The sequence below is a fragment of the Cricetulus griseus genome, chromosome 4 (assembly GCF_003668045.3).
Source record: "Cricetulus griseus strain 17A/GY chromosome 4, alternate assembly CriGri-PICRH-1.0, whole genome shotgun sequence".
Taxonomy (NCBI): Eukaryota; Metazoa; Chordata; class Mammalia; order Rodentia; family Cricetidae; genus Cricetulus; species Cricetulus griseus.
In genome coordinates, this window is record NC_048597.1 from 33401244 (window position 1) to 33414382 (window position 13139).

General features: G+C 36.4%; 1 protein-coding gene across 1 annotated transcript; it reads left to right on the top strand.

Annotated features, from left to right (window-relative positions):
* The first annotated feature begins 9784 nt into the window (after window positions 1-9784).
* Window positions 9785-10768, top strand: LOC100767352 (olfactory receptor 186). Its single transcript, XM_027413344.1, has one exon. It carries the CDS (start codon window positions 9785-9787, stop codon window positions 10766-10768), a length of 984 nt encoding a protein of 327 aa, XP_027269145.1.
* The last annotated feature ends 2371 nt before the right edge of the window (window positions 10769-13139 follow it).

A 13139-nucleotide genomic window follows, 5' to 3' on the forward strand; every position in this document is an offset into this window, starting at 1 on the left:
ACATCCAACAACAGAAAACCCAATATGACACCACTGGAGACTAGGAACCATACACCAGTAAGACCTCAACATCACGATGAAGATGAACCAGAAGAGAATGACCTTAAAAATATGTTCAGGAAAATGATAGAGGACCTCAAAGAGGTCATGAGAAAATCCCTTAAAGAAATTGAAGACAAAACAAACCAAAAAATACAAGAAACAATTCAAGACCTAAAAACTGAAATAGAGACAATAAAGAAAGCACAATCTGAGGCAATGCTGGAAATAGAAAAGCTGGGTAAATGATCAGGAACTACAGATGTAAGCATAACCAACAGAATACAAGAGATGGAAGAGAGAATCTCAGGAGTTAAAGACACACTAGCGGAAATAGACTAATCAACCAAAGCAAATCTCAAATCCAACAAATCCCTAACACAAAATATGCAGGAAATATGGGATACTGTGAAAAGACCAAACCTAAGAATAATAGGTATATAAGAAGGTGAAGAAATCAAACTCAAAGGCACAGAAAACATACTCAGCAAAATCATAGAAGAAAACTTTCCCAACCTAAAGAAAGACATACCAACGAAAATACAAGAAGCCTACAGAACACCAAATAGACTGAACCAAAAAAAAAAAGTCACATCGAGACATAATAATCAAAACACCAAGCATACACAACAAAGAGAAAATATTAAGAGCAGCAAAGGAAAAAGGTCAAGTAACCTATAAAGGCAAACCTATCAGAATCACACCTGACTTTTCCTTGGAAACTCTGAAAGCCAGAAGGTCCTGGATCGATATTCTACCTACACTAAGAGACCATGAATGCCAGCCCAGATTACTATACCCAGCAAAGCTTTCAATCATTATAGATGGAGAAAACAAGATATTCCATGACAAAACCAGATTCAAACAATACATATCCACCAATCCAGCACTACAGAAAGTATGGGAAGGTAAACTGCAACTCAGGGAAGTTAACTACAACCAGAAAACATAGGCAATAGATAATCCCAACTTACCAACAGTCAAAAGAAAAAAGGGATAGAATCCCACACATAATCTTGCCACCATCACCAAATCAAAAACAAACAAGAATGAACAATAATCAATGGTCATTAATATCCATTAACATTAATGGTCTTAACTCCCCTATCAAAAGACACAGATTAGCAGAATTGATAAGATAGAATCCTTCCTTCTGCTGCATACAAGAAACTCACCTCAACCTCAAAGACAGACGGTACCTAAGAACTAAAGGTTGGGGAAAGATCTTCCAATCAAATGGACCCAAGAAACAAGCGGGGGTAGCAATCGTAATATCCAACAAATTGAACTTTAAACTAAAATCAGTCAAAAGAGATGAAGAAGGTCATTTCCTACTCATCACAGGAGAAATCCATCAGGATGAAGTCTTAATTCTGAACATTTATGCTCCAAATACAAAGGCATCCACGTTTGAAAAAGAAACTTTACTAAAACTCAAATCACACATAAAACCAAACACACTTATAGTGGGAGATTTCAACACCCCACTCTCACCACTGGACAGGAACACCAGACAGAAACTTAACAAAGAAACAAAAGAACTAATAGAAGTTATGGCGCAATGGGACTTAACAGATATCTATAGAACATTCCACCCAAATACAAAACAATTTACTTTCTTCTCAGCGCCACATGGAACCTTCTCTAAAATCGACCACATACTTGGCAACATAGCAAACCTCAACAAGTACAAAAAAATTGAAATAACCCCCTGTGTCTTATCAGACCAAAATGCTTTAAAATTAGAATTCAACAACAACAAGAACTCAGAAAACCTACAAACTCATGGAAATTAAGTAATTCAAATTGCACAATTCATGGGTCCAGGAAGAAGTAAAAAAAGAAATTAAAGATTTCCTAGAATTCAATGTGAATGCGGACACAACATATCCAAACCTATGGGATACTCTGAAAGCAATGCTAAGAGGAAAGTTCATAGTGCTAAATGCCCACATGAAGAAACAGAATAATCACACTAGAGAATTAACAGCACAACTGAAAGCTTTAGAAAACAAAGAAGCCAATATACCCTGGAGGAGTAGAAGCCAGGAAATAATCAAATTGAGGGCTGAAATCAATAAAATGGAAACTAGGAGAACAATACAAAGAATCAATATAACAAAACGTTGGTTCTTAGAGAAAATCAACAAGATAGACAAACCTTTATCCAAACTTCCAAACAACAAAAAGTGAACATGCAAATTAATAAAATCAGGAATGAAAAGGGGGGTCATAACAACAGACACAGAGGAAATCCAGAGAATCATCAGGTCATACTTTGAAAACCTATATTCCTCAAATTTTGAAAATCTAAAGGAAATGGACAATTTTCTGGACAGAATTCACTTTCCAAAATTAAATCAAGAACAGATAAGCAGCTTAAATAATCCTATAACCTCTAATGAAATTGAAGCAGTCATTAGAAGTCTCCCAACCAAAAAAAGCCCAGGGCCAGAGGCTTCAAGGCAGAATTCTACCAGAAATTCAAAGTTACAGCTAATACCAATTCTCCTCAAAGTATTCCACACAATAGAAGCAGAAGAGTCATTACCAAACTCTTTTTATGAGGCCGCCATAACCTTGATACCCAAGCCACACAAAGACACAACTAAGAAAGAGAACTACAGACCAATACCCTCATGAACATTAATGCAAAAATTCTCAATAAAATATTGACGAATCAAATCCAAAAACACATCAGAGAAATCATCCATCCTGATCAAGGAGGCTTCATCCCAGGGATGCAAGGATGGTTCAACATATGAAAATCCATCAATGTAATCCACCATATAAACAGACTGAGGAAAAAAATCACATGATCATGTCACTAGATGCCAAAAAAGCCTTTGAAAAATCCAACATCCCTTCATGATAAAGGTGCTGGAGAAATCAGGGATAACAGGAACATACATCAACATAATAAAAGCAATATACAACAAGCAAACAGCCAACAGCCAACATCAAATTAAATGGGGAGAAACTCAATGCAATTCCTCTAAAATCAGGTACAAGACAAGGCTGTCCACTCTCTCCATACCTATTCAATATTGCCCTTGAAGTTCTAGCTAGAGCAATAAAACAACAAAGGAGATCAAGGGAATACAAATCAGAAAGGAAGAAGTCAAACTCTCACTATTTGCAGATGATATAATGGTCTACATAAGTGACCGAAAAAAATTCCTGTGCATGAACCATGGCTCATGTCATTTTTCTCTCGAGAGCTGCTTTTCTTAAATTGCCAAAGAAATTATCTAGTTAAAGCCTCCAGTAACCCACAATTATTGGAATATCTATTTGAAAAAGGGAAGCTTGAAGTGCATATTATCAAAGATTAAATAATAGTAACACACTATGGTACTATTGAACAAAGAGGATTTGGGGAAGAAATGAAAATGGGAACACACATAACTGAGTGTGTGCACCAGAGATGCTAGGAGACAATGAGGACCCTAAGAGAGACGTGCATGGTCCTCCAGAAAAGGGGAAAGGGACAAGATCTTCTGAGCATGGGGGAGGGGAGAGGGAGTTAGGAGAAAGAGAAGGAGAGGTGGAGGGAAGAGGAGGACATGAGAGAGCAGGAAGATCGAATCAGGGGAAGAATAGGAGAGAGCAAGAAAAGAGATACCATAATAGAGGGAGCCATTATAGGTTTAAAGAGAAATCTGGCACTAGGGAAATGTTCAGAGATCTACAAGTTGACACCAACTAACAATCTAAGCAATAGTCAAGAGGCTACCTTAAATGCCCCTTGTAAGGGAAGCTGTAGCCAGCCTACAAGTTTCTGTGTATTTATTTGGGCCTAACTCGGGCAGGCGGCTAGCGTAAAGCTCACACGTGGCGGTGGGGCTCAGCAGCTTTTGGTGGAAAGATTTACCGTAACAGCCCCTCTCTGAAAATGAGATTGATGAATACCTTAAATGCCATCCTAGAACCTTCATCCAGTAGCTGATGGAAGCAGAGGCAGACACCCACAGCTAAACACTGAGCTGAACTCTGGAATCTAATTGAAGAGAGGGAGGAGTGATGAGCAAAGGGATCAAGACCAGTCTGGAGAAACCCACAGAAACAGCTGACCTGAACAAGGGGGAACTCATGGACCCCAGACTGATTGCTGGGAAAACAGCATAGGACCAACCCAGACCCCCTGAACGAGGATGTTGGTGCTCTGGCTAATTTATGGCACCTCTGTTAGTGAATCAGTATTTATCCCTAGTACATAAATGGACTTTTGGGAGCCCACTCCACATAGAGCGATGCTCTCTCAGTATGGAGACGGGGTTGGGGGGGGGATGGATGTCTTGGCCTTGCTCCAAATGATATGAGGGACTTTCAAGATCCTCCATGGAAGGCATCACCCTCCCTGGGGAGCAGGAAGGGGATGGGATGGGGGGCATGGGAGGAGGAGGAGGGGGGAGAGGGAACTAAGATTGACATGTAAAACAAGTTTGTTTCTAATTTAAATAAAAAATTATACTTAAAACTTAAAGTAAGTGTGTGTGTGTGTGTGTGTGTGTGTGTGTGTGTGTGTGTGTGACAAGTTTCTTGTTGGCCTTTTACACATTGTACAACTTTATACCTCCTGAGATCTCTATCTACTGTTCCATGTTGCCTTCTTCTATCATCCATGAAATGCCATACGTATTGATGCAGCAGAGGCACTCACTCTAAAATCTCACCTCTGTTCATGGAAAACTAGTTTTGATATCCTACAACCTGCAGACACGCTCTTCTTCCAGTAAAGCTGCAGCTAGGTAATTATTCATAACCAAAACTCATACAATCAAACCCACTTTAATATTTTAAAGTATTTTCATAACTACAAGATCTAATAGTATTTTCATATATATCATTCATGTATAGATCTATATACTGATATCAGCATATATATATATATATAATATATATATATATATATATATATATATGGTCCTTCCAGTGAAACCTTCTCTCTCAAGTCTCTTCTGCCATTCTCCAAATGGAAAAAAAATTATTAAATATTTCATTCTTACATACAACCACAGTTCCCTCCCCCTGCCTCCCATCTAGTCCCCCATATCCACTCTTCCTCCATCTCCTTTCAGAAATGGGCAGGTCTCCTATGACAGCTAGGAAAAAAAGAAAAATTATATCCAAAATGTATCATTGAGAGACTTCTGGCCCCACCCCTGCCATTATTACCCCATCTTAGTTTACATTGAAACAGTATGTTTTTTTTCTAGGTGTGACTAAATTGTGACCATTATAAGGCTTTCACATGACCTCAACCAGGACAGGAAGTGTTACTCATTAGAAGAATTTAATAATTTAACACTTCTTGGGCCAAACTTGACCTTATGTGACACATAGATTTGGTTTATAGATTGCAATCTAAATTCTTACTGCTCTGTGTCTTTTGTTGTTTTTTCACAGTATCTGAAATATAGGAGACCTTACATAAATGCCTGTGAAATTAGAGCAAATTGGTCTTCACAAATACAAAAAATGCAATGAGTATGTCACTCTTTTTTAATGAAACTCAGCCCATGGTTGGTGAGACGTCTTTTCTGGTATAGCTTTTTATCAAGCCTTAAGACTTGAGACCTGAAATATAAATACCCCAGAAGTCACATGGTTGAAAGAGAAAACTGACTCCCATAGGTTGTCCTTCCCAGATACCACAGATGTTCTATGGTAGACACACACACACACACACACACACACACACACACACACACACACACACACACACACACACAAACACACAGTACATAAACAAGCAAACAAATATAAATAATGAGCTCAAACATATTCCTTTGCTTAGAATTGTTGCTGAACACAAATGCAAACTAATGTTACCATTGTTTGTTCTTGGTAGTCATAGATATCCTACAACTAAATTGATAGTTTCATTAGCTTGGATAGACTGTGACAAAATATTATAGGTAAACAATTCCAAGGATCGAAACCTGTAAGTATTTAAAACCAACATTACTACTGTATAATTCCAGAGACCCACATCCCAATATGCTTGAAGATCACTATGTCCTCAGAAGTCCCCTGAGGGGCACAGCTAGAGCTTCAGAAACACTGGAAGGTCATCAGTCCAGCTACTGTTATGCTTTCTTCCTAGACACCCCCTTGTTATTGCATGTATTTTGCTGTTGTTATATTCTATTGTGTCTAGTTTCATTTTTCTACATGTCACTACCAAGTTCGACTAGCTGCATTTGCTGATTCTGTATTTCTCCAATGAGTACTTGTGGTTGCCTTGTAAAATTTCATATGGAATTTGGAGTGTGAATTTATATGGAGGTCCCGAATTCTATTCCATTGACCCATGGAGGGACTGTTTTACATGGAAACACCGTGATTTCTTATTGTAGCTTTGTGTATAATTTGAAATCTTGGATGGTGATACCTCCAGCCGTTTCCTTTCCTTTCCGTTCCTTTCCTTTCTTTCTCTCTCTCTCTCTCTCTCTCTCTCTCTCTCTCTCTCTCTCTTTCTTTTTCTGTCTTTCTTTTTTGTTTCTGATTGTTTGGGATAGCCAGGTTACTTTGTATTTCCCTATGAAATTTAACATTTTTCAATTTCTGTGAGGAACTGCATGGAATTTTGATGGAAACTGGGTTGAATATGTAGATTCCTTTTGGTAGGATGGCCATTTTCACAATATAAATTCTATAGATCCAGGAGATTGTAAGTTTTTTTATATTATGAAACAGGAGTGGTTAAATTAGAGTAGAAGAAGGGAAGGTAGAGTATTGGAGGGAGCATAAAGAGGGATAAATTAAAATAAATGGCTTTCTGAAAACGTTATGTGGAAACATACCTATCACTAGAATACAGGTTTTGACCATATGGTCAGTTAATGAAATAAAGATATTATTGCTATGAAATTCTTCTATTATAAAAAACATCTGTATTTGTATAAAATTATGTGTGCATACACATTAAGACACGAACCCTCACACATTGTTATGTTTTGAATATACATGTCTACTAAAAGGCTAACGTACTGAAATAAAATTTTTTAGGATGTTGGGTGGAATCACTAAGAAGTGAGTGATTGGCTGATCCTCAACTCTTCAAATCCATGGACAAAGCATGGCTATTGGCCTCTATCCTACATCTATTTTTGTTTTTCCTCTATTCTTCCCCCACAACTTATGCCTACTTACTATAAATTTTGTATCAGATTTATTATTAAACTAAGGGAGTTTAGAAATGTTCAAATGAAATATGTTATTTGCATTATCAGGACTACTATTTTTGGATTTTCTCTTGTAGGAAATGTAGACAGTTGCTTTTTTAAAATTATGTTTTGATTAATATAGACATTGTGACATCAAAGTACTCACTGAATCCAATTTCATTTCTAAGCCAAAATTGACATAAAGCCAACAGGCATGTCACTATGATGAAATAGAATGATATTAAGTGTAATTTTTATTCACTAAGCTAACTTGCTCATTGAGATTTGATGTTTATCAATCCTTTGGGAAGACCTGATTTTGAACACACCTCCATCAGCAATGCCCAGTTGATGATCTGCATTTTATACTACAGGGAACCCTAAAGCATTCTAAGGGGAATTCCAGTTCTTCACATCCTCTTCCCCAGGTAGAAAACTTCGCATGTGCAATTGGTTGACACTGTGTCCAAAGATGAATTATATAAACAGCATTTCCCTTAACTTTGTAAGTGAAGCCATCCAAGTGAGTCAGTGACCTACATGGTCTTCACATCAGTGCTGTCATGTGTTATTTCTGCTTTTGAAGAATCTCTACAATTCCTTAGAAGGTATTGGTAACATTGAAAATATTTCTTAATATTAATCCTTGTAAAAAGCAATTTAAAATTTACAAGGTTTAAAGTCTATGAACTTACAGTAATTTCAAAATTTATGTACAAAATGCAAAAATAGCTAGGGGGTATTTTTAAAAAGTAAAGATTGAAAAATCTACATGCTTTATTTTTTGTGACTAAAATCTGAGCAAGGAACATAGCTATAAATTTAACTATTCCCTGAAAAAATATTTATTGTCATTCCACCAGAATTATAAGGACATTTTCAGTTGTGCTGAGATAAAATATGACTACTTCAAAACTCAGTTCTCAGATTGATGACATTATTCTTGTATAAGAAATAATTATGCAATTCTGATATAAAGACTTATCCAAGGAAATTACATTTTTGATTAAAACTGAAGGTCTAAAAGTTGAACAGTAATTCCTTTATGCCTCCTCATGTGACAATAGTTCTACTGAATGTCTTAGCTATATGATATAGATATAAAATATGTACAAATAAATGTTTATCATTATAATCATATATACATGTATAAATATATGAACAATGGAACACTTGTATAAATACATATAAATGTAATTAAGACTGTATATAATAATATTACATATGATATTCATAGGATAATGCATCCAAATGTATGTACATATATAATCAACATTTGTTATTTGAAAGATGCCTGCATACATTGTATTTGAGGATTTTCAATGACTCTGTGCTTAGGGATATCGAGTAAGCAAACTCATTCAGCATAAGATATTACTTTATCTGCACAATTATTGGCATTGATTCTTCACACAGCCTGTATCCACTCATTATTTGGTTCCTGTTAGTCACTAAAATGAGATAAAGTATCACTTTTATGTGGAATAAACCTTCAATCACTGTCACTATACTTATAACAATACAAATTTAAAGTTGAAGCCTCCTCTTAATCATATATAGATTTCACAATAAAATGAACTTGAATTCTTAACTTGAAGTGGTAATGATAATATAGCTGTAATGAACACCAGGGTTAGGACAAATGTTCTACCGAGACATCTGGGCTTTTCCCATTATTTTGCTCTGGGCATGTCTTATGCTTCCTCTTGTCTCTGTGACTTGCCTTTACTTATCAATTTATGACTGCTACTTTTGGCTATTATGTATGACCTTTTAGCTTATTTTCTTCCATGTAAGTTCAGTGTTTTCATCTCTCTTCTCTCTTTTCTTCTCTGATTATCCACTCTTTCTTATCCCTTTCTTCTCAGTTGCCCTCTCTTTCTTTTGAGAATGTGCTTAAGGCATTTTACAGAAGGAGTTAGATGGATCCATGAAACATAGACGAAACATAGACAAACATCAGCTTTCCTCTGTGTTTGATGAAGGTGCTGTATCATCACGTTCTTTATTCTCATGCCACTCCTTTCCCACTAACTTGCTACTCCATGACTTTAATTCCATTCAATAAAGGAAACTGCTCTTGTTGAAGCCACTGACAATTTCTGTATTTCCCCTCTAAGTAATTTCTCTTCACTTTCTCTCTCTCCATAGGCATTTGTTTTTGACTTGGCACTGTATTTCTGTGCTATTTTTATTGTTATTCATTTCCAAGTGTCCACAACACTCAGCCTTCTGGTTCACTCTTGCTCTCTTCTTTGACCAATATGCTTTCCTTGCCTCTCTTTTCTCTCCTTTGGATGTGTGCCTTAGGTTTAACATAAGAAATGAGTTTATTGAATGGAAGTTGGTGCTAAAAGAGCAAACAGAGGAACTGGGGCTGGACAGATGGTTTGGCAGTTAGGAGCACTTGTCACTCTTGCAGAGAGGTTCCAGGTTCAGTTCCTAGTGCCCACATGCTGGCTCACAACCACTTGTAACACTATCTCCAGAAGATCTGGAAAATTAAAAGACTTCTGGTAAAGATGTGATTTCATATCAAATACTGCCCCCATATTGACCTTAAAATATTAGTAATGTTCCATTATATTTATTTTATTTCTTTTCAGGCAATGTCCAGTGAGCAACACATGGAAAAAGAGAATGCAACATTGCTGACAGAGTTTGTTCTCACAGGACTCACGTATCATCAAGGACTGCAAGTGCCCTTGTTCCTGCTGTTCTTGGTGGTATATCTTGTCACTATTGTGGGAAACCTTGGTCTGATTGCTCTCATTTGGAGTGACCCCCAGCTCCATATCCCTATGTACTTTTTCCTTGGGAGTTTGGCTTTTGTAGATGCTTGGATATCATCCACAGTGACTCCTAAGATGCTGGTTGAGTTGTTATCTAAGAAGAACATGATATCACTTTCTGAATGCATGATACAATTTTTTGCCTTTGCATTTGGTGGAACCACAGAATGCTTTCTTTTAGGTACAATGGCCTATGATCGCTATGTAGCTATATGCAAACCATTACTTTATCCAGTTATTATGACCAATAGACTATGTATCCGACTACTAGTTTCAGTATTTGTAGGCGGCTTTCTTCATTCCTTGTTTCATGTATTGTTTTTATTCAGATTAACCTTCTGTAATTCTAATATAATCCATCACTTTTATTGTGATATTATACCATTGTATAATATTTCCTGCACCGATCCTACTCTTAATCTTCTATTAGTATTTATTTTGTCTGGCTCAATACAGGTATTCACTATTATGACTGTCCTAGTTTCATATACACTAGTTTTGTTCACAATTTTAAAAAGGAAGTCTGTACAAGGCATAAAGAAGGCTTTCTCCACCTGTGGTGCCCATCTCTTATCTGTGTCTTTATACTATGGACCTCTTCTTTTCATGTATGTGCTCCCTGCATCTCAACAAACAGATGATCAAGGTATGATGGACTCTCTATTTTACACGGTCATAATTCCTGTGCTGAACCCAATTATCTACAGCCTGAGAAACAAGCAAGTCACAGATTCACTAAGAAAAAGATTAGAGAGGCATATTTAGGTCTCCAGAGTCTCATGTTTATTCACTATAAAACAGCCACAGACGTTTCCAGCATGGTATATTTTTGTTTTAAAAAATGTTCAAAGATTTTTGCAATTATAACTATCACATTTCTTTTATACTCTGATTAACTCAATCCTTTAAGTATTTTAACAATGATAAGGCAGCATATCTAATAAAATCATTAAAATGTTAGTATTTCTAGTCTGAAAATGTTGAAGAATCTCATTAAGGTTTCATGTCATGTTAAATAAAATACAACGAAAACATTCCACTTGTGTATGTGTTCTTACATGTGCTTTACTAATTCAGTAGTTATTAAAAGCCATGCTGCTTCTTTCCAGGTGACTTACTGGGATACATACACCACAGATGGGGACATCTAGGTTGAAATCTTTAAGTGTGCTTATCCATTGTATGCTTAGCTTCCTGATTGTTTAAGCACTTGAAAGACAAAACAAAACAAAAAGCAGTAAATCTACCAGTTCTTTAAACTTCTTTTTTCCAAAGTTACTTCTTTGACTTTTAGCACTTATATAAATTCACACCACATATCATGGGAAAAATCCATAGAAGGCAAGGCCAAATTCTCGTAACTTCCCCTGTTTCTATCCATGAGGAGAAATGTCTATCTTTTCTATGTTTATGATGTCTTGAAAGGCCTCTTTTTGGAGGAAGAATTATCTTTGTTTTGTTACAATTTCTTTATTGATATATATATATATATATATGTATATATATGATTTTATATATTATTAATTATTTAATTTTTTCATTATTCTCAAAAATTTTACACTAGAATACAATACCATATGTTGATATGTACCTCCAATTTCTCCCTCTAAATTCCCCCGTATTTGTCGTATATAATCCCGGGCTTCACACTGAATACATTTTTTCAATTATATCATATTTTCTTGACTAGGTCTTTGTATGTTAGTAGGCAGTGAATATGACTCTATAAGTCAGAAATTTAAAGGATACAATAGAAGAGTTAAGTTTGTATGGCTTGAAATATAAGTGGCACAATACACAGGAAATGGTTTTGATTTGGCATTAAAAAAATCAATCTTTAAAAATAAAGCCCTTTGAGCCAGGTATTGGTGGCACATGCCTTTAATCCCAGCACTCGGAAGGCAGAGGCAGGCGGATCTCTGTGAGATCGAGGCTAGCCTGGTCTCCAGAGTGAGTGCCAGGATAGGCTCCAAAGCTACACAGAGAAACCCTGTCTCAAAAAACAAAAACAAACAAACAAACAAAAGCCTTTTGGCTTTTTGCTTTCTTAAAAAAATGTTAGTTACATTAAACAAATATTTTAAGGAGTTACAGACCACTATACAAATTTCAAATGTAAATAAATGCAGCAATAATAAATTGAGTCATTTATTTTCATTGAATGTTCATGGAAAACTCTGCCAATACTCAAGAGAAATTCTGCACCTTTTACTATCACGTAAAATTTTGCCAAACCTTCCTCCTCATGGGAGCCACACAGTTACTGACCTACCCTGAAAATCTTGTGCAGCTGCCCATGTCTCTCTTACTGGGAAATGTAACTGATTTACATTTGCATTTGCAACTGGTTTAATCATTGGCAAATGGTTTACTCAGTGTTCAAGGCTTTTTTTTTCTTTTTAATGTGCCTGGCCAGTATCCACAAGATCACCTTATCACAAAGGGGTTTCTGAGCCCAACCCTTCTACTCAATAGGAATCTGCATATTTTAATAGGCTGTCTTAGAAGCTTGGTGCGTTTCATGTTTGGGAGGCAGAGTTCTAGGTACTGACTGCCGAGGTACTTTGTCTTTTTTCTTGACCTTCTCCTTTCTCTTGACATTCATAAGTACACTTTCCCATTAGATGTAAGCTTCAACTGGTGGGGTAAGCTGGTTTGAACTAGTGTTTCCTGCCAACTCCATCTGAGGTTGACACCAGAAGGGCATCTAGAACCAGAAGGACCTTACTAAAATCACAGTTAAACTAGGCCAGAGATATACAACAAGTCAAAGCGGAAAGAACACACTTTATGTATAAATGAAAATTTGTCTAAACATTTTCTACTTAAGGTAGAAAGTGTAAAAATTTGTCATGTCTTCTTTTAAATTCTACCCTGAAGTAGAAATCAAGAAAAATGTATTATACATTTTAAAAGCAGAATGGTATGCAGTCATGTCATGTTTATGACTCCAAAGCCTGCAAAACCCAGTGGAACTCCTGGAGCTTCTCTGTGGATGGTCCAACTCTACAATGCCTAGGAGAGCATCCACTGTCCTAGAGGGACTTCCCTATAGAGTCTCTTGGGGAATCAATTTCTTCATGCCTTTGTCTTTTGGTAAGAGCACATAGTGGTGAGGTCAGGTTTTGAAGATATA